This window comes from Hyla sarda, chromosome 9, assembly GCF_029499605.1.
Source record: "Hyla sarda isolate aHylSar1 chromosome 9, aHylSar1.hap1, whole genome shotgun sequence".
Classification (NCBI taxonomy): Eukaryota; Metazoa; Chordata; class Amphibia; order Anura; family Hylidae; genus Hyla; species Hyla sarda.
This window is the reverse complement of record NC_079197.1, coordinates 17,730,115-17,756,619: the sequence shown is the minus strand read 5'-3', so window position 1 is coordinate 17,756,619 and position 26,505 is coordinate 17,730,115. Positions and strand designations below refer to the sequence as shown.

General features: G+C 44.8%; 1 protein-coding gene across 3 annotated transcripts in view; it reads left to right on the top strand.

Moving 5' to 3' along the window:
• KDM5C (lysine demethylase 5C) overlaps positions 1-14,488 on the top strand; it is a 43,646-nt gene extending 29,158 nt beyond the window's left edge. For 2 of the 3 annotated variants that reach the window (XM_056539011.1, XM_056539012.1), the window contains exons 22-28: positions 2,129-2,308; positions 4,566-4,706; positions 4,781-5,302; positions 8,773-8,827; positions 8,916-9,121; positions 12,215-12,433; positions 13,400-14,488. In XM_056539011.1, the coding sequence (XP_056394986.1) occupies positions 2,129-2,308; positions 4,566-4,706; positions 4,781-5,302; positions 8,773-8,827; positions 8,916-9,121; positions 12,215-12,433; positions 13,400-13,411 (1,335 nt within the window). In that variant the 3' untranslated portion in view covers positions 13,412-14,488. The remainder of the gene's footprint in view (positions 1-2,128; positions 2,309-4,565; positions 4,707-4,780; positions 5,303-8,772; positions 8,828-8,915; positions 9,122-12,214; positions 12,434-13,399) is intronic. The other variant, XM_056539013.1, reaches the window with a different exon arrangement.
• Positions 14,489-26,505: the final 12,017 nt, after the last annotated feature.

The following is a 26,505-nucleotide window of genomic DNA, read 5'->3' as shown; positions in this document are numbered from 1 at the left end:
CCATTCTTTCAGCGCCCCCTGGCGCCGACCCTCACATCCGCACTTTTCTGCACGGTGTAGCTAATGTGGCTCCCCCATACAGATCCCCCTACTCCTCCGTGGGCTCTGAATCTGGTTCTCAGAGTTTTCCCGGGTACTCCCTTCTAACCTCCTCGGGATGTTTCTCTGGGTCCTTTTCCTGGAAGATGACCTTCCTCATTGCAGTTACTTCCATTAGAGTTTCTGAGCTGGCGGTTCTCTCCTGCTGTTCCCTCTACCTGGTCTTGCACCAGGACAGTTTTCTGTCCGGTGCCATCTTTTTGCCTTTTTCACGTAAATGAGGATATCGTCCTCCCGTCCTTTTGCCCAGCTCAGTCCCATCCCAGGGAACGGTTGCTTCATGGGGATGTTCGGATTTACCTTTCGGTCACTTCATCCTTTCGCCAGTGTGACTCTTTCTTTGTGTATACGGAGGGTCGTAAGGGTTTTACTGCTTCGAAGGCGACCATTTCATGGTGGATTCGTTCTACCGTCTTGGAAGCTTACTGCTGCATAGGGAAGACTCTGCCTTTCCGGGTCTCATCTCATTCCACTCGTTCCATTGGGGCCTCCTGGGCTCTTTGCAATAGGGCTTTGGTTTTGCAAGTCTGTAAGGTGGCCACCAGGTCGTCCTTGCACAATTACAAAATTTTACCAGGTGCACACCTTTGCATCCACTGACGCTGGTTTGGGTCGTAAGGTGTTGCAGGGTGTTGTGGCCCAGCCTTCTACCTGAGTTGCTTGGGTTCTCTCCCACCCCGGGGACTGCTTTGGTACGTCCCACGGTCTGTGTCCTCCAATGGAGCTGAACGAGATAAGTAGATTTTTATGCTTACCTTTTAAATCTTTCTCAGAGGATCCATTGGGGGCCAACTTTCTTTTTGTTGCCTAGTGTCAATAGCATATACCCATGGTCTGCCCCGCCCCCCCCCCCCCCCCCCCCCAATGGATCCTCCGAGATTTTACGGTATGCATAAAAATACTTATTCGCTCTCACATCACGTTGCTAGGACATAAGAACCTGCAACCAGAGTGCAGGACAGCAGAGTACAGGCTGTCATGTCCTAGCAATGTGAGTGACTATTTTGCATATTCATGGAAACACAGAACCAATAGTTTGCATGTAAGACTAACCAATAAAGACATACAACAAATGTAGTGGTGAAATAAGGCTGCAATGTTTAAAGTAAAACCGTTAACAATAAAGTAAATAAAATTACAATAAAATAGAATAAAGAATATTATGTCCACCTGCATTAAACAGGCGACTACCCCCCCCCCCCCCCCCCTATAAACATTGCTACAAAATATAGAAGGAAATAAAAAGGTAAAAAATAAAATTTAGGGAGGGGGGGTGGGTCTTGATCCGAAGGCTGAAGTGACTTCACCGTACCGCCACCCGCTATATAAGGGGGAAAAACTGCCAGTTGCACGGGCGCTACAGCCACTCCAGTAGGGGAATCTACCACTGCCAGCCACACAAGGTATCTGCAGTTAAGGACATTAAGCAAAGGAAGCCCATAGACAACTACAGAAGTACAGGAGCGGCAGCATCAAACCATATAACATTGTTCATCTTTCCATGCGGTCCCCCCTTCTGTATGTGTCTTGGGGGTCCTTACATTACTGGAGCGGTAATATGTAGGAGGCAGGGGAGTGTGGAGTCTGCTTCCCGCCTCAATTGTGCAAGTTACACAATACAGCTAAAGTGCTATAAATTCTGCAGTACCTGTAAATGACCCTGCAATGTAATGCTGCTCACCTGCACTTCACCACAGTATATTGGGTTTAGTGCGGGTGAACAGCCTCTCCCGACATGGAGTTATGTAGTCCCCTCGCTCCAGTACCAGGACAGTGTCATTTTAGCATTAGTCAATGAGCTGTAATTCTCCCAGAACAAGTCCTGATCGCAGTACATAAGCTGCCATCCAGTAATAAGCTCATTCAGTTCACAGCCTTGTCTGAAAATCACTAGAAACCGTAATGCTGAGAGAATGGAGGCTTGGAATATACCAGATAAGTGTTTTGGTATTTGGCCCTGTATACAAATTGGGAAATCTGTGCTATTCTAATATCTTATTTTATTTATTTTTGTTGTTCTTGTTGTTAGAGTGGCGATCACTATCCCTGTCTTGATGACCTAGAGGGTCTTGTTGCTGTGGGTCGGGACCTCCCTGTGAAAATGGATGAACTGCATCAACTGGAAGTGCAAGTGGCTGCAGCTCATTCCTGGCGGGACAAAGCGACAAAGACCTTCCTGAAGAAGAACTCCTGCTATACTCTTCTAGAGGTGATTACTTTAAAAACTGAGTTTTAAATATGTCTGTCGTGTATAGCAATAAAGCTTCTTAAAAGTAAAACTTTTATTAACTTCACTAGCCTAGTCTTCCCATAGCATCAGTAGGGTCATGTGCCAAACTACCTTATAATCGGGAGGCTCCCACATTGTGGTACAGTGCAATATTATTACAGCACAAGTCACTATTTGTGGTCACTGAACAAAAACAACCCTGGTTACAATATTAGGGGACAGCCTCTCAATTTACAAAGTTGTAATAGTGGACTCTGTTACTCCGCAGCCTGACATATGTTCTATACACGGATGAGCAATAAGTAGCTGTTTTATTAATAGAGAACTGCCACAAAGGGCCTTGTCATATATACAATTTTATGTATAGATATATTTAAAATAGAAATTTTTCTGCAAAATGACAGAAAAGGATTGCAGTAACACATGTTTATTCCCTTTTGTGTGTATTGGAACTAAACCAAAAAAGAATAAAAAAGCAAATTGGACATAATGTCACCAAACTCCAAAAATGGTCTGGACAAAATTATTGGCACCCTTTTTCAAAATTGTGGGATAAATAAGATTGTTTCAAGCATGTGATGTTCCTTTAAACTCATCTGGGGCAAGTAACAGGTGTGGGCAATATAAAAATCACACCTGAAAGCAGATAAAAAGGAGAGAAGTTCACTTAGTCTTTGCATTGTGTGTACACTAAGCATGGACAACAGAAGAAGAGAACTGTGAGGACTTGAGAACAAAAATTGTGGAAAAATATCAACAATCTCAAGGTTACAAGTCCATCTCTAGAGATCTAGATTTGCCTTTGTCCACAGTGCGCAACATTATCAAGAAGTTTGCAACCCATGGCACTGTAGATAATCTCCCTGGGTGTGGACGGAAGAAAAAAATTGATGAAAGGTGTCAATGCAGGATAGTCCAGATGGTGGATAAGCAGCCCCAAACAAGTTCCAAAGAGTTCACGCTGACACTGATGCTCCCTGAGCCTGCAGGTCAGCTTGATTATCTGTCGACATTTAAATGAAATGAAACTCTATGGCAGGAGACCCAGGAGGACCCTACTATGGAGGAGACCCAGGAGGACCCCACTATGGAGGAGACCCAGGAGGACCCTACTATGGAGGAGACCCAGGAGGACCCCACTATGGAGGAGACCCAGGAGGACCCCACTGCTGACACAGAGACATAAAAAAGAAACACTACATTTTGCCAAAATCCTTCTGTGAAAACATTGTGTGGACAGATGAGACCAAGATAGAGCTTTTTGGTAAAGCAAATCATTCTACTGTTTACCGAAAACGGAATGAGGCCTACAAAGAAAAGAGCACAGAACCTACAGTGAAGTATGGTGGAGGTCAATGATGATTTGGGTTGTTTTGCTGCCTCTGGCACTGGGGGCCTTGAATGTGTACAAGACATCATGAAATCTGAGGATTACCAATGGATTTTGGGTCGCACTGTACAGCCCAGTGTCATAAAGCTTGGTTTTCATCCGAGATCTTGGGTCTTCCAGCAGGACAATGACCCCAAACATGCGTCAGAAAGCTCCAGAAATGGATGACAACAAAGCGCTGGAGAGTTCTGAAGTGGCAGCAATGAGTCCAGATCTAAATCCCATTGATCACCTGTGGAGAGATCTTAAAATTGCTGTTGGGAAAAGGCGCCTTCCAATAAGAGAGACCTGGAGCAGTCTGTAAAGGAAGAGTGGTCCAACATTCCGGCTGAGAGGTGTAAGAAGCTTATTGATGGTTATAGGAAGCCACTGATTTCACTTAATATTTGGTTGCACACTCTTTGGAAAAATATTAAGTTAAGGGTGCCAATAATTGTGTCCAGCCCATTTTTGGAGTTTGGTGACATTATGTGCAATTTGCTTTTACACATTTTTACGGTTTAGTTCCAATACACACAAAGGGAATAAACATGTGTATAGCAAAACATGTTACTGCAATTGTTTTCTGTGAGAAATAGTTAATTTTGGATCAGTGGGGACCGACTGATGGCTCATCTGCTTTAGAGCTGGAAGCTGGACCTCCGCAGATCTAAATTGATAGGCTGAGAATAGGTCCCCAATCTCAGGTTGAATAAGCTGTTTAACTACACAACATTTTTACCATGAGGGGAATCCCTAAAACTGCCCGATCTCTTCTGTGTAAGTAGTATCACTGTAACCATGATCTGATCTGTGGAGCCTTTACAGTGGTCCTGTGCGGGAAGGTAACACTTTGTCTCTTATCAGGTGCTGTGCCCGAGTTCAGATGTCTCCTCAGGTACTGGCAAGAGGTCCCAGTGGAGGAGGGAGAAGGAACATGGCTTGTATCGATCTGATATAGAAAGTCTGGGGTTATCAGCACAAGATCTGCGGGATCCTGGATGCATTGTAAGTAACACCTGTTGTACTATTGGCACTTGGCCTGGTGAAGTGTTTGTATTAATTTTTGTCCATCCATTTAGGTCCTGGCCTTTAAAGAAGGGGAACAGAAGGAGAAAGCTGGCATTCTCAGACTACGGACTATGAATTCCTCTCTGGAGAGAGGCTGTGTTTGTGTGTGCGGAGAGCCTCCAGGGGAGCTTATGCTGCGTTGTGAGCTTTGTCAGGACATGTTTCATGGGCTGTGTGTACCTGGACCCAGACTGTTTTCTCACCGCGGACCGCACACGTCTCCATCTCTGGCTTGGTGGGAATGGGACAGTCGGTTTTTGTGTCCACTCTGTGTGCGTTCACGGCGGCCTCGGCTTCAGACTATACTTTCTTTGTTGGTTGCTCTTCAGAAATTGTCAGTGCGCTTACCAGAAGGAGAAGCGCTGCAGTGTTTAACGGAAAGAGCAATGAGCTGGCAGGATCGAGCTCGCAGAGTACTGGCTACACCAGAAATATCTAATGCTGCTACAACCCTGGCAGAGAAAAGACAGCGGGTACTAAATTATAAGGACCCACAGGCCCTGAGGGAGACGACACGCAATGAGCAGAATCCTGTAAGTTTTATGTGTCACTGTCATTTGAGACAACTATCCCAATGTTGCCCAGACATGTCGAGGGTGTAGATCGCAGTAGGTTCCGATCCTGAGACCTGGTGTGAACCTATTTTTTTGACATGTCTCAGCAACATGTCATGTAATTTCAACTGACATCGACCCTTTTAACACCATCTTTAACCTCTGTGAAATAATTTTTATTTATTTTTTTTTTTTCACAGTAAATTTTCTGTGAAAAAAATAATCAGCAAATACACTGTTGGCTGTCCGGGCATGCTGAGTATTTGTTTTAGCTTTGCAACAGCTGGAGACAGACTGGGCAATGCTGAATGACTTAAAGGGGTACTCCGGCGCTAAGACATCTTATCCTCTATCCAAAGGATATGGGATAAGATGCCTGATCGTGGGGGTCCCGCCGCTGGGGATCCCTGTCATCTTGCACGCAGCACCCCCGTTACAATCAGTCCCCAGAGCATGTTCGCTCCGGGTCTGACTGGCGATCACGGGGCCGGAGCATTGACGTCATTCTCCGCCCCTCCTCCCATAGGCTTGCATTGAGGGGGTGGAGCGTGACGTCACACGGGGGCAGAGCCGTGACGTCACAATGCTCTGTCCCCGTGATCGCCAGTCATCAGACCCGGAGCGAACATGCTCCGGGGACTGATGGTAACAGGGGTGCTGCGTGGCGGGACCCCCGCGATCAGGCATCTTATCCCCTATCTTTTGGATAGGGGAAAAGATGTCTTAGCGCCTGAGTACCCCTTTAAAGGGGTTGTCCAGGGTTATAATAAACATGGCTAATTCCTTCAAGAAACAGCTGCTCACTTGTCCTTGTCTGGTATTGCATCTTTGCACCTGTAACTTAAAGTACAGATAACAGTTTAGTGTCCGGTGTCTTCCGTTTCACCTCTGCACCCCGGTAGTCTAACAAAAATGTCCGTGACCCAAGTTGGATATTATGAGATCCAAACTTTACTGCTGTGTCTGACTGGAAAATATATAAAGCCGGATGGGACAAACCTTGCACAACTCTTGAGTAAAACTCCTCCTCTTTACGTTCCAAGTATCGTAACTCGCAGCACATTTACTCTACCATTCACTTCAACCACTACCCTGGGAATTTTATAAATCTATTGTGGACTTTTGGTGGTCCCGTTGTTGGAGGGATTGGTAGTGTAGCTCACATCAGGTTACCCATGGTGAGTTACGATTGTGTGAACATAACCTTCCATGGTGTTCTTTAGAGATGAGCGAGCTTACAGTAAATTCGATTCGTCACAAACTTCTCGGCTCGGCAGTTGATGACTTTTCCTGCATAAATTAGTTCAGCTTTCAGGTGCTCCGATGTGCTGGAAAAGGTGGATACAGTCCTAGGAGACTCTTTCCTAGGACTGTATCCACCTTTTCCAGCCCACCGGAGCACCTGAAAGCTGAACTAATTTATGCAGGAAAAGTCATCAACTGCCGAGCTGAGAAGTTCGTGACTAATCGAATTTACTGTAAGTTCGCTCATCTCTAGTGTTCTTGATAACCTGTCAGAGGGTCGAATGGGATGGATGAGAAGATCGCTCATCATTTAGTATGACCTACCAGAAGTATATGCGGTGCAGCTTGAAAGATGACAGGAATTCCCCTATTAATAGCTGCACAAGTGTTATGTGGAATATTCTACTAATTAATAAAATTAAAAAAAATTAAAAATTAGTCTGTAAATTTCTTAGGCTCCTTTCATACTATACTGTTGCTCTGTTTTTGAAGACCTGTTACAATGTCCTGTTTAGAAAACCCTTAAAAACGGCTGTTAAAAAAAAAAATCCCATAGACATATAGGATTTTTTTGTCTATGGGATTTTTTTTTTTATGTCTATGGGATTTTTTTTATATCAATTCTCATTGGACGTTATTTGTGACTGGAGAAAAAAACGTTACATGCACTAATTTTTCTCCCATCACAAATAACGTCAGTCATATTGGGTGAGAACGGATAATCAAAAAATCCCATTCAAGTCTATGGGATTTTTTTTGAACAGCCGTTTTTAAGTGTTTTCTAAACGGGACATTGTAAAAGGTCTTCAAAGCGGAGCAACAGTATAGTATGAAAGAGGAGCCTAAGTAGTCTTTGAGAGAGTATTTTTTTATATATCAGAACTGCTCTGAAAAGTGAGTGATCCTTTTTTTTTTTTTTTTCTTCTTTCTTTATTGGTCTTTTAAAACCATGTATTGTGTTTTTTTTTTTTTTTTTTTTTTTAAAGGAGTATTCCAGTCTTGAAAAACTTATTCCCTATCCTTAGAATAGGGGATAAGTTTCAGATCGTGGGGGGTCCGACCACTGGGACCCCTCGCAATGTCGAGGACGTGGCCCTGGCGGCCCGTGGGAAGGGAGCGTGTCTGCCACCATACGAAGCGACGGCCAACACGCCCCCTCAATGCAACTCTATGGCATAGCCGGAGCGCTGCCTTCGGCAATCTCCGGCTCTACCATAGCGCTGTATTGAGGGGGCGTCTCAGCCGCCGCTTCGTGCCGTGGTCAACACTCTCTCTCCGGCCAGCGAGCCGGGGCCCCGTACAGGAGATCTGAAACTTATCCCCTCTCCTTTTTAGGATAGGGGAAAAGTTTTCAGGACTGGGCTAGTCCTTTAACATTTCCTTAGGACAGTGTTTCCCAAGCGCGGTCCTCAAGTACCCCCAACTGGTCATGTGTTCAGGATTTCCTTCCGTCTTTTACAGGAGATATAAATGTGGTGACGTCTGATGCACTGACCATAATGATTACCTATAAAAGACCAAGGAAATCCTGAATACATGACCTGTTGGGGGGGGAAACACTGCCCTTGGAGATGGAAGCCCCACACTTTTTTTGGGGGGGATTTTTTCCTTCCCCATGTGAACTTTGATGTACTGCAGCCTCCCATTTACCATTTAGGGAATGGGTGCTTTTTTTTAAATTTAATTAGGATTCTTTTCTAAATGCTAAATTAACTATCGGCAGTCAAAAACCATGGCAGCAAACCATAATAACAGATGCTATGACTTTTTTTATTTTTTTATTTTACTGCTATATCCCTTATGCAATTGGTCTCCAAACTGTGGCCCTCCAGATGTTGCAAAACTACAACTCCCAGCATGCCTGGACAGCCAACGGCTGTCCAGGCATGCTGGGAGTTATAGTTTTGCAACATCTGGAGGGCCACAGTTTGGAGACCACGGCCTTAAACATTAGAAATGTTAGACAGGAACCACTAACCATGATGGCCTCCTGACTCCCCTGACAAATGATGTCTAGGATCAGGATGTTGGATTCCAGGTGCCTGGCCTTTTTTTTTTTTTTTTTTTTTCGGAGGGGACACCTGTCCTAACCTAAGGTTCAGGCCTAATTAAAATAATTATCTCAAATCTAAATGATCTGGTTTTATACCGCCAATAGTTTTTGTGTTCCTAGCTGAACTAAATTTTAACTTTTTACTAAACAGGTTCCCCATGAAAATGGAGATGCTCATTCAGAGAATGGCGCTTGTGCAATGCCAGGTAACCTAACCTCTATTGTCTTTGCTATCTCGGTGGCCATGTTGGATGTGACCTTTTTTATTTTGCTTGACTGTATACTTCCTTTCAGATCTAGATGCCATGGCAGCCCTGCTCCCTCGCATTGACAGGACGTCGGTTCTGGATATCTCTATAGGGTCTCGTACTCTGCTGGAGGACCTTATGTTGGAAGGGGACCTACTTGAAGTCACGTTAGAAGAAGAGGAAGTCAGTATTTGGAGGCTAATACAAGCATCACAGACACCGCCAGTGGAGAGGCTACGGGCGCTGATAGAGGTAACACAAGTCTTCATATTATTATGCATTTATTTTACAAACTATAAAAAGACCTAGGTTTGTTGGGCTCCATTCACATCACGTTCCGGGTTCATGTATGCAGACGTGTACAGTGGTCCCTCAACATACGATGGTAATCCGTTCCAAATGAACCATCGTTTGTTGAAACCATCGTATGTTGAGGGATCCGTGCAATGTAAAGTATATAGTTATACTCGCCCGTCCTCGCCGCTCTGGACCGTCACCGTTGCCCTGGATGTTGCCCTCTATCGCTGTCACCGCGTCCCCGGGGTGTCCCCGACGCTCCAGACGTCTCTGCTTCCCTTCCCCGGGATCCTCGCTCTTTGTCGCCGCCATCACGTCACTACGCACGCAGCTCTTATTGGATGACTGGACGGCGTGCGCAGCGACGTGATGACGACTGAGAGTGCCGGCGATGCAGGGGATCCCAAAGAGGACGCGCCGGAACCCCGAGGACAGGTAAGAGACCATCACCGGAGCACACAGAGCACCGTAAACTGCTATCCGGTGGCAGCTGAAGCAGTCTGCGCTGCCGGATAGCTGTTTATGCGATGGCCCCGACATACGAAAGCATCGTATGTTGATGCTGCCTCTGAGAGGCCATCGCATGTTGAAATGATCGTATGTCGGGGCCATCTTAGGTCGAGGGGTCACTGTATTTGGGAATTCTCACGGCAGGCCCATTGACTTTAAAAGGAACCTGTCATCACTTTGTCTGCCTTAAACTAATCATGTTGGGGATTTTTTTCCCCCGCCTTTCCGGCCTTGAGTGATCTCTCCCTGTGCCTGGGAGAAGCGGCCGCGCACCACACTGACTTGTGGTTCAGGCAGGATTAGTGGCGATTGGTTCCCTTTTTAAAGGGGTAGTCTCGGGAACTAATCTTATCCCCTATACACAGGGGCTTGACTACTCACCTGTCCTTGTCTGCGAGTAGGAGAGGCAGCCCGGTCAGCCATTCACTGGCTGAGGCTAAGTCCCATCTCAGCTGCTGATTGGCTGAGCGGGCTGTCACTCCTGCTTATCTCAGAGGTTGGTGGAGGGGGCAGAGCACTCAGGAGTTTGGTAAGTTCAGCACTTGTCCTGGTACAGGAAATCTGAGTCTTATCGGTTGTATTCCCCTCAATCAGACACTCATCCCCTGTCCTTTTGGGGAACTTAAACGGGTACTCTGGTGGAAAACTTTTTATTTATTTATTTTTATTTATTTATTTTTTTAAATCAACTGGTGCCAGAAAGTTAAACAAATTATAAATCACTTCTATTAAAAAATCTTAATCCTTCCAGTACTTATTAGCTTCTGAATACTACAGAGGAAATTCTTCTTTTTTGAACACAGATCTCTCCAAGTACTGGAAAGATTAAGATTTTTTTTTAATAGAAGTCACTTAAAAATCTGTTTAACTTTTTGACACCAGTTGATTTGAAAAAAATAATAAATAATAAAAATATCGAATATAATTCATATAAAAATAATATATTATTTAATAAAAATAATAATAAAAATATATAATATAAAATATTATAATATAAAAATAATAATATAATATAATAATTTCCCACCAGAGTACCCCTTTGACGTAGTCCTTATTCAGAATAGTTTACTAGACTACGTGTGGTGCATTTCCTAAACCTGTACTGTTTCTCTGTGGGACCCAGAACCCTGGTCTGTTGTGATTTCATATAAATTCTGGAAACAGAAATTATTAGACTACGTCTTAATCCATCAAACTCAATCGGCTCCATTGCGGTATACGGATTCTCCAAACCTGATGTGAATGGGGCCTTAGTTGTAAATCTCCTGCAAATTTACACAACCGGGGCCAGACACGACTGTCCACTAAAAAAAGAAATTCAAGGCAACACTTGACTGGATGCTTAGTATGCACGATGTGTAGCTCTTATGCCAGTGTTTGCCAACCAGGGTGCCTCCAGCTGTTGCAAAACTACAACTCCCAGCATGCCCGGAGTTGTAGTTTTGCAGCAGCTGGAGGCACCCTGGTTGGGTAGCACTGTCTTATGCAGTGAACTGCATTGGGCTCCCATGACCATGATTTGTGGGTGATTCAGCCTGGCACATAAGGCAACTGAATGGGGTCATCATGGGACTCGATAGCTGCAAGAAATCCAACCATCCCTGCATTTCTTGTCATGGTTGTGGCCGCGTGTGGGTTGCAATTCAACCGCGTCCAGTTGCCTTAGTCCCGACACCGTGCGATTTATAGTGCAGCACAGCAGTTTTTTGATTTGGCGACCCCTTGTTGTGACCAAGATCGCCATGAAGCTCGGCCCTAGGCTAGGTTCACACAATGGAATTTCTGGGTGCGTTCACACGCTCTTTGTTCTTGCGGGTTTTCCGCTGCGTATTTGAAAGTGGGCGGGCTCTTCTCGGCTGTCCATAGCAGATTGTCTGCGGCAGAATTTACGCTGCGGAAAATCCACCGCAGTCCCTACTGACTTCAATCGGGCTTGCGGCGGACTTCTGCGGAAAATCCTCCGTGGAAAATCTGCTGCGGATAGCCGAGAAGAGCCCGCACCCTTTCAAATACGCAGCGGAAAACCCGCAAAAACAAAGGGCGTGTGAACGCACCTTCTGAGTGGATTTAATACTCTACCTTGAAAACTCCACTAGGATATTCCGAATGGCAGCAATTGGATTCCTTTGCACACCACTAAATTTTAGCGGCAGACATGCTGTGGAAATTTTGCCGGAAAAATATTTGCTAATTTTTTTTGGGTCAGGTCCACCTAAAAATACATTGCCGTCTATGTGGACGGCAATGTATGTTTAGGCTACACTCTGAACTAGAGATTCCGTAGTGTGAACCTAACAAAAAATAAGAGTTCTATATGAGCTGCTGTTTCGCAGTAGAGAATTTCATTGTCGGGAACTGGAGTTCAATGACCCAGATTTATCAAAACCCGTCCAGAGAAAAAGCTTGTCCATAGCAACCAATCAGATCGCTTCTTTCATTTTTGAAAAGGCCTCTGAAAAATGGGCAACTCAGCAACTTTTCCTCAGGACAGGTTTTGATATAAACCTCCCCTAATGTCAATGTCCCCCCCCTTAACAGATAGAACGGTGTGAACGAAGAACCAGTCGGCTGAAAGGAAAAGACCCCGAAAAGAAGAAAAAGAGGAGGAGCGAGAGGGCAGAGGGGGGTTTCCTGCCCCCAACACTCCAGAAAGAGGAGCTGGGACCAAAGAGAAGCCGCAGTGACCGATCTCAGGACGTGACGGCCGACAAGGAGAGTCCGAGGAAAGTCTGTGCTGAAAGTAATCAGAATGGAGAGGTGAGCGAAAGATCGTCAGAAACGCGGCTACTAGAGATGAGCGAACTTACAGTAAATTTGATTCGTCACGAACTTCTCGGCAGGTGGATACAGTCCTAGGAGACTCTTTCCTAGCACTGTATCCACCTTTTCCAGCCCACCGGAGCACCGGAAAGCGGAACTAATTTATGCAGGAAAAGTCAGCAACCACCGAGCCGAGAAGTTCGTGACGAATCGAATTTACTGTAAGTTCGCTCATCTCTATCGGCTACTTAAAGGGGGGGGGGGGGACTCAGGGGAGAAACAAATGTTTAAATCAATTGATGCCAGAAAGTTATACAGACTTGTAAATAACTTCTATATGAAAATCTTAATCCTTCCAGTACATATCAGCTGCTGTATACTCAACAGGAAGTTGTGTAGTTCTTTCCAGTCTGACCAGTGCTCTCTGCTGACACCTCTGTTCAGAGCAGGTTTCTATGGGGATTTCTTCCTTCTCTGGACAGTTCCTGACACGGACAGAGGTGTCAGCAGAGAGCACTGTGGTCAGACAGAAAAGAACTACACAACTTCCTCTGGAGCATACAGCAGCTAAGTACTGGAAGGATTAAGAATTTTAAATAGAAAATGTATACAGATTTATAAATTATTTCTATTACCAGTTGATTTGAAAACTCCCTTACCCCTTTTTAAATTCATATGTTTACTCTGAGGCTACAGAAGACAAAGATGGTGGCACTTGTGTTAGAAAGTTCATTTGAATGTGCAAACCATGAAAATCTAGTTACATTTTAACTGTTTTTTTTCAACCGGGTGCCTCCAGCTGTTGCAAAACTACAGCTCCCAGGATGCTCGGACAGCCTTCGGCTGTCTGGGCATGCTGGGAGTTGTGGTTTTGCAACAGCTGGAGGCACCCTGTTTGGGGAAAACAGTGTCCTAGTGAACTTTGCTGACCTGACACTAAATCTTTTTTCTCTTTCTCGCTAGCAGCGCTTGTGACATTCAGCCTGGTGACCCGACACTATACGAACTGGGACAGTAACACTCCCCACCAGACACGTGGTGTTTTATTTTACCTCTCTGGATGGTTAGAGGCGGCTGTAGGGGGTGTCGAGATCCGAAAAACCCCTCTACCTCTTACACGGCATTCTCTGTTCTACACATACACTCGTCTCCTGGAGGGGGGAGGGGGAGTACTTCTTTCTGGGGGACACCTAGTGGAAACTGGTGCTACTTCCTCAAGACAGATTGCAAAACTCTGCATAACAAAAAGACTCTAGGATCCGGAGAACGTCTCTGTCTCTTCTTGCTGATGTCAAGCAAAATAACTCCAGATTTGGAGACGATGCAAATTCTGGCGAGTTTTAGTTTCTCCATAGATCCTGCAGGGTGGGGTCCGGCCCTGGCAAAGACGCATGTGCAGGTCCGCTTCCCCCCCCCCCCCCCCCGGGACTGACGTCACACACGTAACGTGACCGATACCAGCGTCTGGTGCTGCGTTGTGGGGGGTGCGAGGGACCTCTGTCAGTAAGGAAGCTATAACAGTGGTTGGGGGTCGGGGGCACACCTTTTTTATTTATTCCCTTCTCCTTTTGTGGTTTATAGTTTCACTAACTGCCCTGCTTCCCCTCCTGTTTCCCCCAGTAGTTCAGGATCCAGGGCGCTCTGCACTTCCCAATCCCCTGTAAAACAATTGTTCACTTTGTTGAGAACACCTTTTGTTTAAAAAAAATGGAAAAAAAAGAATTTCTAGAAAATGTTAACAAAAAAAATTGAAAAAAAAATCCCTGAAGTCTCCATTCTGGAGAGTTATCTTTTCTGACAATGTAGAAATAAAGGTTAGAGGTTTTTTTGGACTCTGTCTCCCCGTCTGCTTTGCCAGGCGAACTCCACATTGTGTTTTATACCTCAGTATTGCAGATTTATTTTACCTATATGTTGAGCGGGCCTCTGGGACTTACTAGTGAGGGTTTTATTTTCTCCTTCTCATACGGAAAGATTTAACTTATTGTTCTTTGGAAGTATTGTTTTTGTTAGGTTCAGTCACTTATAGTTTCCTTTTTTTTTTTTTGTTTTCCCTTAAAACTTTATAAAGTTCTGTTAAAAATCACTGCAGCTTCTTGAATGATCCCTTGTGCTGAGAATGTGGTTCTTTTTTAAAAAGGAGAACTCCAGCTACTTTTTACCCCCTAACCTGTGGATACAATCATTTTGGCTAATCAGGTGGGGTCCGACCATTGGGATCCAGCGCTCAGTGATGAGCGAATTCTGCAGCCAGCACGCGCTCCATTCATTTCTATGAGAGCGCCAAAGTGACCCAAGTACAAAAATGAATGGAGCATGTGCAGCCTACCGCTCAACAACACGCTCCTCACGGAGAGCCAGGGTCCCGTTCTGGAGATTGTTAGGGCTTCCAGCGGTCGGACCCCCAGCAATCTGCCTTTTGTACCCTGTGGATAGATAATTTCGTTTTGGCTGGAGTTCTCCATTAATGGATCAAAGGATGATGATGATGATGATTTCGGGAGAGATGCTACAATGGGTAACAGTGCCATATTATTTGTAGTGGCGGTATCTGGTATTGCAGCTTGGTCACATTCATATAAATGGGAAGGACACATGGGGGGGGGGGGGGGGGGGGGAATTATCAAAACCTGTGCAGAGAAGTTACCAATAGCAACCAATCAGATCAATTATTTCTCAGAAGATAAAAAATAAAATGATCTGGTTGCTATGGGCAACTTAGTTTACTCTGCACATGTTTTGATCCCCCCCCCCCCGGTCTATACTTAATACAAGTATTGACCATCATGTGTCTCAAGTTGTGGCAAAACTACAATTCTTTCTTGTGTCTGGACAGCGCAACTTAATTCAATACGATGCTAGAAGGGAGGTACCTACCTAAACCTGGCCCCCTAGACAGTGTCTGAAATAGTCAATAAACCGTCCCTCCAGGTGAAGTGTATGCTTAGTAAATTCCAACCTTATTAGCCATGACATAACAAAGAAAATCTATAGACCTTTTTGTAACTACCGTAATTTGTGTACCCTATAGAAACGTTTCGGGCCTAGGTCTTCCTGTCTACTAGAGATGAGCGAATTTACAGTAAATTCGATTCATCACGAACTTCTCTGCTCGGCAGTTGATGACTTATCCTGCATAAATTAGTTCAGCTTTCAGGCGCTACGGTGGGCTGGAAAAGGTGGATACAGTCCTAGGAAAGAGTCTCCTAGGAATGTATCCACCTTTTCCAGCCCACGGGAGCACCAGAAAGCTGAACTCATTTATGCAGGAAAAGTCATCAACTGCCGAGCCGAGAAGTTCGTGATGAATCGAATTTACTGTAAATTCGCTCATCTCTACGGTCTACAGCTGACCCCCCAGTCTTCATTGGTGATAATCCCCCATGCAACTTTCACAGGACTCTTGCACTAGTACTTAAAGGGGTACTCCGCCCCTAAACATCTTGGATAGGGGATAAGATGTCTTATCGGGCAAGTGTCCCGTCCCCCCCCCCCCCCCCCCCCCGCGATCTTGGCTGCGGCACCCCAAACATCCGGTGAACAGAGCGAATTCTGCTCGGTGCTAGATGACCGGCGATATGGGGCAGAGGCTTGTGACATCACGGCCATGCCCCCTCAATGAAAGTCTATGGGAGGGGGCGTGGCCATGTCACGAGCCTCTGCTGCTCTAAAAGAATGCTGGGTGTAGCAGGGAGATCATGGTGGTCCCCTGCGATCAGATATTTCATCACCTATCCTTTTGGAGAGGGGATAAGATGTCTAGGGGCTGAGTACCCCTTTAAGCTCCCGAGCAGCTGCACACAGTCTTTGCCTCCCCTAGGGGTGGAGTACTCTTTACCTATTCTCAGGAGTTCTGCGAGAGGTAAATCAATTTTGAGACTGGATAAGCTTCTTAAAGGGGAAGTATCATGTAGGGCACTTTATCCCCTTTTGCTTCTCTGTAAGTAGAGATAAGGCACCAAACAGGAGATCTCTGGGCCGCCTTTTGAATAGGGGATAAATTGTCCTAAATGAGACTTCCCCTTTAACTTTTGTGTGATAGGTAGAGCCCATTCAGGAAGAAGTGAGCAATGATGGGTAAGGCTGTAGATTTATTGGAAAGTACAATACACAGTATCGCCCTGTTTTATAGAAGCTGGGGGATGGGTGGGAGATGTAAATGGACAAGGCTGAACTGGATGGGTAATTGACAATATTCTAGAACTTGGAGTAAGCTATAAAACTTCTGGAGCCATCGTTGGAAAGAGTCTGAGAAGAATAAAAAAAGTGTTATGGTGCTGGCGGCTGTGTGTAGGGGGTAGAGATGAGCGAACTTACAGTAAATTCGATTCGTCACGAACTTCTCGGCTCGGCAGTTGATGACTTTTCCTGCATAAATTAGTTCAGCTTTCAGGTGCTCCCCTGGGCTGGAAAAGGTGGATACAGTCCTAGGAGACTCTTTCCTAGGACTGTATCCACCTTTTCCAGCCCATCGGAGCACCGGAAAGCTGAACTAATTTATGCAGGAAAAGTCATCAACTGCCGAGCCGAGAAGTTCGTGACTAATCGAATTTACTGTAAGTTCGCTCATCTCTAGTAGGGGGTATGGACTTCTTATTAATGGCGGCAATCACACCGCTTCACGCTTTGAGGAGTAACACACAGAGAAGATGCAGTGATGCCCCCATAACAGTCACTGTAAACCATCTCCTCCATATTGTTCTGTACCATTAGAAAGTTGGGCTATGTTCACATGAGCCAGTGTTACCGACCAGGGGGCCTCCAGCTGTTGAACTTTAACTATGAATTGAGATTATCTACATAATGGGAGATTTATCAAACCTGTGTAGAGGAAGAGCGGTGTAGTTGCCCATAGCAACCAATCAGATCGCTTCTTTCACTTCAAAAGAGGCCTGTGAAAAATGAGACCTGATTGGTTGCTATGGGCAACTGCACCGCTCCTTCCTCTACACAGGTTTTGATAAATCTCCCCCACTGATTACCTCACTTAAGGGGGCATTTATTATTGTTGTCTTTGGAGTCAAAAAGTGAATTTTGAAGTCACATTTTTATTTATTTTTCCTTATGTGCGACATTCGCATTTCGTAAACTTGTGCCCCTGTGGAAACTGAAAGTAGCTTATGTAAAGCTGTTCAAGGGGTATTCCAGGAATTTTATTTGATTATGCTACAGGGGCTGTAAAGTTAGTGTAGTTCATATTATAGTGTCTGTACCTGTGTGTGACGGTTTTCTCACAATTCTTCTGTGATTTTCAACCAATTATTTATTTTTATCAGCATACAAAATGACTGTTGTCTCAGATTTTTCCCAGGTTGCAATGTGGCCGAGACCTGACATCACTAGTCAGCTGATGACAGGGAGCCTGTCTGCGTCAATGGGTGGAGCGATCAATCTGCAACTAATGCAACAGCTGTAGGCACCCTGACTGAAAACCACAGGTCTTTTGAATGGATGCAGCTCACTTTTATATTTTAATGGGTGCGGTGGCTGATGTGTGGGAGGGAGGAAAATGGAATTATGGGATTTGTAAGCAAAAAAAAAAAAAAAACAAACAGGAAATACCAGTTCCCAAACAGCTAGCCACAGCATTATGGTAATCTCATAGCCATTTATCCCCCAAGACAGGCGCAGATCCTTCCTAAACATGTCCATTACTGTCTGCCAGGTACGTACTAAAATCACCTCATGGTGGAGAACACCTTAGTACTTTCTGCGTACCCAAAACAAAAAGTGCTTAGGTGCATGTGACCAGTTGTGCGCCTAGCGGCCGACATTTATTGTGTTTTTATGTCTAGAAAAGCAAGCAGGGTTTATTTGCGCCTTTTTTTTTTTTTTTATTACACATTTCTGCTAATTTTGAGTTGTAATCCACTGATTTTGGCAATACACATATGGAAGGGTTTTATGAACTGCGCCTTTTTGTGAAAAGGTGCAAAAAAGGCGCAAAGCCACTGAAAAGTCTCATTAGCCCAGACTTAGCTTTTTGGTGTATGTGAAGAGAGAAATTTCAGAAAATGTGACCTGCACAAAATGTATCATGCGCTGTGACCATTTTAATAACTTTGCTCCTACACATTACCAGCACACAAATAAAAAGGTGATGGTAAATGCGTCACTTACACCTACAATGGTAAATGCGTCACTTACACCTACAATGGTAAATGCTTCACTTACACCTACAATGGTAAATGCTTCACTTACACCTACAATGGTAAATGCTTCACTTACACCTACAATGGTAAATGCTTCACTTACAATGATTAATGCCGGTCAGCATAAGCACAAAAAAAAAATCTAAATGCAATGATAAATCTCCCGCTTAGGCCCAGATTTATCAAGCAGTGTGTGAGAGAGAAAGTGATTTTCCCATAACAACCAATCACAGCTCAGCTTTCACTTTAGCAGAGCTCGTTAGCTGAGCTTTGATTGGTTGCTGTGGACAAATTGGTTGCAGTTTGATCAGTCTGGGCCTAATTAGTGTTTTACATCTTAGAGCAGTGGTCTTCAACCTGTGGACCTCCAGATGTTGCAAAACTACAACTCCCAGCATGCCCGGACAGCCAACGGCTGTCCGGACATGCTGGGAGTTGTAGTTTTGCAACATGTGGAGGTCCGCAGGTTGAAGACCACTGCCCTAGCGGAATGGTCTTTCACCAGTGACTCTCCAGATGTTGCAAAAACATCAACTCCCATCATCCCTGGACAGCTGTGCTCATCCTCCTCTTGTCTCCTATTGTGTTCATTGGAGATTTACTAATACAAGGCGGAAAAATGAAAATTCTCCTTATCTTTGACGGCATCTGAAGAAAAGGGTGTGATAATGTGGTTACTATAGGACAGTGTTTCCCACCCAGGGTGCCTCCAGCTGTTGCAAAACTACAACTCCCAGCAGCTGAAGGCTGTCTGGGCATGCTGAGAGTTGTAGTTTTGCAACAGCTGGAGGCACACTGGTTGGGAAACACTGCATTAAAGGGGTACTCCGGTGAAAAACTTTTTTTTTTTTTTTTGTAAATCAACTGGTGCCAGAAAGTTGAACAGATTTGTAAATCTTAATCCTTGTACTTATTAGCTGCTAAATACTACAGAGGAATTTTTTTTTTTTCCTTTATCCATTTTAAGAACTGTCCAGAGTAGGAGAAAATCCCCATAGCAAACATATGCTGCTCTGGACAGTTTCTAAAATGGACAGAGATGTCAGCAGAGAGCACTGTGCTTGTGATGTCAGCAGAGAGCTCTGTGTTCCAAGGAAAATAATTTCCTCTGTAGTATTCAGCAGCTAATAAGTACTGGAAGGATTAAGATTTTTTAATAGAAGCAATTTACAAATTAGCTGGGAGTTGTAGTTATGCAACAGCTGGAGGCACCCCGGTTGGGAAACACTGTCCTATAGGAAATAACTCTTATTTGCACCTGCGTTGTTCGCTCTTCCCCCAACATGCGGAGATGGATTTCCAGATTCTTTCATCCGACGTCGCTCTGTTATCGTGCGCACAGAATATGACAACCACACAGGAGTAGGAGATAAATGATCTTTATTGTTGGGATCTTACGGTTGTTTGCAGTCACATCATTTATATATATATATATATATATATATATATATATATATATATATATATATATATATATAATCAGTGTACGGACATCACCAGTCCTCCATGGCTTTGATGGCCGCAGCCGGTAACTGATACAGCAGAGCGTGAAGTCTTATTGACAGATGGCGTCTGAATACTGATCTCCGCTGCCAGATGAATGCTTCAGCCATGATACATCTGAGAGGGCCCAGTCTGGCCTCCTGTTTGGACACCTTTTACACGTACTGGATTGTTAAATATGTTTCTTTAAATGTTTAAAGGGGTACTCTGCCCCTACACATCTTATCCCCAAAGGATAGGGGATAAGATATCTGATAGCTGGGGACCCCCGCAATCTCTGCTGCGGCACCCCAGACAGCCGATGCACGGAGCGAACGACGCCCCGCCCCCTCAATGCAAGTCTATCGGAGGAGGCGTGATGGCTGTCACTCCCCCTCCCATAGACTTGCATTAAGGGGGCGTGACGAGCCTCCGGTGCTGAACTAGATGCTCTAAACAAACGCTGGATGCATAGGGGATAAGATGTCTAGGGGCGGAGTATCCCTTTTAACCACTTTTGGGTGAGGTACCACTTATGCAGTGTATTTCAAACTGCGCAAAATCGTCAGCAGCCTCAGGACATACGCTGCATAAGGGTACGTTCACACAAGCGTATCCCCATTGCTTATTATGCTGCGGATCCGTCACAGAAGGACTGCTGTATGCTGCCTGTACAGGTGCCTGCTCGAAGCGGCAATATGAGCAGACACACTGCGATGTGCGAGTACACTGGGCATGAGCAGCAACTCGCACATTGCTTCAGTGTATCTGCTTATAGCAGCCTATTGCGGCTCCGAGCAGGCACATGTAAAGGCAGCATACAGAGGTCCTTCAGCGCCGGATCCACTAAGTGGCACATGGGACCGTACTCTCATAGTGACGTTATATGTTGTATCACAGATGGCGATGGCTTATATCCTCTATTAGGGAAAAATCACTCGTGTGTTTTGCAGCTGATTTTTGGTACCCATTGACTTCAATAGGTCATGAATTCTTGCAGCTAAATTATACATGTGAACATACTTTTACAGAAAAGGCATCCAAAGCCGACATTCTGAACATAAATGTTTAAAACGCGGCGGTGTTGGCTCAGAGATCGTGGGTGGGTCTCAGCAGCCAGACCCTCCGCAATCGGACATCTTATCCCCTTTGGATAGGAGATAAGGTGTCTAGGGGCGGAGTACCACTTTAAAGGAGTTCTTCTCATGCTCCAGGAGGACTTCACTAATTATATGGACATGGCTGCCGTCAGGGGTCAAGTCCTGGGGAAGAAAAGTGAGGGAACCCACCCAAGATTTCCACTTAAGGGCTGGTCCTGTAGGACTTCTGCTAATGGGAACGGTGTTCCTGCTGTGGAAAAAGTGCAGGTACTCCGTTCCCATACCTTCCTGCAGGACTTGAGCCCTGGGTGCCATGTACATCAGCAGCTATAATATGCCGTTATTGCTGAGGGTTCTGAAGCAGTCAGGTCAGAAAGGAGCGTATGTGGAGGAAAACACACCCAAGATTTCTTTTCTCTACAGCGTACAGGCTGCCATAAAGTGATCTGCAGGGGGCAGCAGTGGACGAGTATTCTTCTCTATAGAAATGGGACTAAAGATCGGCCAGCTTCACTGTTCTTTAATGTTGTGTATCCTTATACAGCAAATTCTTATTACTAATACCATGGTGCCCACAACCTTGGCAGCCGGTAGGTAGTAAAAGTTTTACATTGGATCGTATTTCAGCAGTTCCGGGTGTAGAGCAGCCATGTTGGATCTTTATTGGATACAAGGAGAGCTGAATAGATGTATACATGAGTTGTCTATACCACACAATTAATACATATATACATGAGAGATATATTCCAACCATCAAGGAAAGTTCTTCTTAGTGTCACTATAACTTGGCGCTCTTAGCGGACTCCTCATCAGCTGATAGAGGGCGCCATGGGGGTTTTGCCCCCTTTAGCGTTCATCTGACACTGCTCTTCTGCGCCTGTAGTTCATGAGTTCACCAGCATTGTCCAGGTGCCTTAGTGCTCGGATTAATTTCTGACAATTCAGTGTTTCCCAACCAATATTTAGGCGGGCATGCTGGGAGTTGTAGTTTTGCAACAGCTGGAGGCACCCTGCCTCCAGCTGTTGCAAAACCACAACTGCCAGCATGCCCATCTAAATATCATTCATTAGCTAATAGAGCAGTTTCCCCTCTTTGGTTGTATACATGCATGAAGTGAGGGAATTACATCGTCCACTCTGTCTCTGGTCCAAATCCCTCTCTGAAAGCAGCCCCCACCCTCCTGAGAGAGACAGACCATGTGATTTTTGCCCTGCACTGATGAGTCATGCTCTTTTTTTTTTTTTTTTTTTTTTTTTTTTTTTTTAGTGATGACAGCTGGGAAGTTTATGCAGCCTCAGCCAATCAGACACTTAATCTTTCTGTTGCTCAGACCAGGAGGGTGGGGACTGGCAGAGCAGAGCTGCAATGATTGCTGGGAGATGTAGGCAAGGGGAGAGAAGGATGGCAAAAAATATGAAGCAGCCAGAGAAGACAACAGAGGCCACAGGAGCCATGTGTACCAGGCAGAATGGTTTACAGGGAACACATCCAGGCAGTGTGTGGGCTTTGGTGATTTTTAATATATAAATGTGTGTGTGTGTGTGTGTATATATATATATATATATATATATATATATATATATATATATATATATATATATATATATTTTTTATCTTTCTTCCCTGTAATACCCTTATTATTCCCAGCATGCCAATCGGATCTATCATAAATGTCTGGCCTCTTTCTGTACAGGTTGTTCTCACCAGCGGTGGTCAGGAAGCCAAAGTAGCTGTTTTACATAATTTTTGTAACTCATTGGCACTTTGTTGTACAAACAATGTAGCACTGTGAACTATTCGGTTTACAAAAAAATGTTCAGCTTCCCAACCACCTCCAGTGGCCACTGACCGACCGACCGGCCAGACTAGATCAGGAAGCGCTTACTCTTGAGATAACCGCAGGTTCTATACTAAGCTATTAGACATTTATGGCATATTCTGTTGCTGCGCCACCATTGTACACTGGGAATATTCACAACTACAGTGGCATCCATTTATAATGGGTCTTTCCTGGATCACTTTCCTGATGGATGATACTCTGGGTATTATTGGGTTCTGCTGCGGTGTTCCTGGTAAAACAGTAACTTACATTAGCAATGTTCTGCCCATCTTCTCTCCCTGCCAAACTGCAAAATGGGCAGAAGAACATTGCTAGACTTCAGTGTTAAGAATAATGTACTTGTCTAACCAATCCCTGCCGGCACCTGTCAACAATATGGACACATCTACCTCTTACAGCTGCGTTTCCCAACCTTGGTGCCTCCAGCTGTTGCAGAACTACAACTCCTAGCATGCAAGTGAGAAATGCAGAAAAACCATCTAAATCGGTGTCTCCAAACTGTCTACCTCCAGCTGTTGCCAAACTACAACTCCCAGCATGCCCGGACAGCCGCTGGCTGTCCGGGCATGCTGGGAGTTGTAGTTTGACAACAGCTTGAGGCACCCTGGTTGGGGAACAAGGTCTTACAGCCAGAGCTGGAATCTGCATCTTCTAGCACATCAGTAGGTCCACACCACGTTTTAGGCAATACGGGACCGCATACGGCTGGGGGGGGAGGTAAAACCTTGCGCTCCGGTATCCCTGCCGTATGCCGCCCGTATGTAATTCATTTCAATGAGCCGACCAGAGTGAAACGCTGACTCCGATCGGCTCATTTTTGCCCCGTATGCGGTTTCCCCACCGGACCTAAAACAATGGTCGACCATGGTTTTAGGTCCGCTGGGAAAACCACATACGGGGCAAAAATGAGCCGACTGGAGTCAGCGTTTCACTCCGGTCGGCTCATTGAAATACAATACATACGGGCCGCATACGGGAGCGCCCGGTTTTAGCTCCCCCCCCCCCCCAGCTGTACGTGGTCCCGTATTAAAACGCCTAAAACTTGGTGTGAACCCAGCCTTAGGACAGACGATCTCTCTTCTGCATTTAAAGCACCAGATGGGTACGGGCGCATGTGGTACATATGCTCTGGTGTTTCCCTGGTATTCCCGACAGGTCCTGTAGCAGCAAATCTCCATTTTTTGGGATTTTAGTGCAGTATTTATAAATGGTATAAAAAATAAATAGTGTATTAAGTGGCACTGTCATTTCAAACAACTTCCCTTTTTTGAAAGTCAGATATGTTAGGGATTGCCAAACCATTCATTGGCCACTAGGTGGGTCTTAGCTACAGATATCTGTGAGCCTGTCTCCATCCTCCACCAGATCTTTACTGTCCCTGAAAGGTAAATCAAGGCTTTACTCTCATCCACAGCTTAGTGTAACCCCTTCCTTTCTACCAATGTCAGTGCATCCCTTATCCCATTCTCCCTCCACATGCCATCTATAGTAATGTATAGTAATCATCACCCAGCATAGTGCAAAGCTTGTTCAGGCCAGTGAACTGTCATGACATAACAGTTAAAGGGGTACTCTGGTGGAAAACTTTTTTTTTATTTTTTCAACTGGTGCCAGAAAGTGAAACAGATTTGTAAATTACTTCTATTAAAAAATCTTAACCCTTCCAGTACTTATTAGCTGCTGAATACTACAGAGGAAATAATTTTCTTTTTGGAACACAGTGCTCTCTGCTGACATCTCTGTCCATTTTAAGAACTGTCCAGAGTAGGAGAAAATCCCCATAGCAAACATATGCTGCTCTGGACAGTTCCTAAAATGGACAGAGATGTCAGCAGAGAGCACTGTGCTCATGATGTCAGCAGAGAGCACTGTGTTCCAAAAAAAAAAAAAGAATTTCCTCTGTAGTATTCAGCAGCTAATAATTACAGGAAGGATTAAGATTTTTTAATAGAAGTAATTTACAAATCTGTTTAACTTTCTGGCACCAGTTGATTTAAAAAAAAAAAAAAAAAGTTTTCCACTGGAGTACCCCTTTAAGGAGTAGGTGTTGTGCTATGATTAGCCAGACAACTAAGGGAAGAGTGTGCGTGCGTGCGTGCGTGCGTGCGTGCTACTGGCAAACAGTCCAGCTCTGGTCCTGTTCCCTTAAATGGAGAGACTCTCATGGGCCTAATCACCAATGAGAGCCTAAAATTTAACTTTTCACCACTGCGAATCATGAATCAAACAGAACCATGCAGGATTTCAGAAATATTTTGAAACAGCAGGTATGTGTTAAAATATAAGCAGATATGCTTTTGGCTCCACCCCAGAATATGCCACAATAAGGCTAGGTTCACACCACGTTTTGTACTTACGGTTCCCGTATACAGCTGGGAGGAGGGGGGCTTAATCGCGGCGCCCGCACTCAGCCGTATAGTCTATGTATGTCTATGAGCCGACCGGAGACTGCGGTTCACTCCGGTCGGCTCATAGACAAGCATTAAATACGGTTCCCCTATACGGCTGAGTGCGGATGCCGCGATTAAGCCCCGCCCCCTCCTCCCAGCCGTACACGGGAACCGTAAGTACAAAACGTGGTGTGAACCCAGCCTAACACGCCACTGCAGGTTTAGGCCATTGAACTCAATGAAAAAAAAATATTCACAACATATCTGCAGCATATGTGCCACATAAATGACCAGGCTGCATATGCAACACATTGTGGACTTGTGGTTATTCCATATTAAAGGGGTACTCCCGTACCTCAGCCTTTTAAACATCCGGTACAGAGCAGCGGTCAGGGTCGTGATGTCATGGTCACGCCCCCTTGTGACATCACGGTCACACCCCTTGTGATGTCACGGTCACGCCCCCTCCATCGATCTCTACCGTCACGCCCCCTCCCATAGACATCGATGGAGGGTGCGTGACCGTGACGTAACGGTCACTGCTCTTAGCCTTCTGAATGAGAGTACCCCTTTAACTAGAGGTGGACTTGGACTTCAGAACCAGGACATTTCTCTGCCACTTTCCAGACCCATTTTAAACTTTAGATTTTTTTTTTTCTTTCTTAAACGGTTATTCCAGGAAAAAACTTTTTTTTAATATCAACTTGCTCCAGAAAGTTAAACAGATTTGTAAATTACTTCTATTAAAAAAAAAATAAATCTTAATCCTTTCAATAATTATCAGCTGCTGAAGTTGAGTTGTTGTTTTCAGTCTGGCAACAATGCTCTCTGCTGACATCTCTGTCTATCTCGGGAACTGCACAGAGTAAAATAGGTTTGCTATGGGGATTTGCTTCTAAACTGGGCGGTTCCCGAGACACGTGTCATCAGTGAGCACAACTCAACTTCAGAAGCTCATAAGTACTGAAAGGATGAAGATTTTTATTAATAGAAGTAATTTACAAATCCGTTTAACTTTTTGGAGCCAGTTGAGATATATATATATATATATATGTAAAAGTTTTTTCCTGGCTAACCCCTTTAAATTCAAAACTGTACAGCATA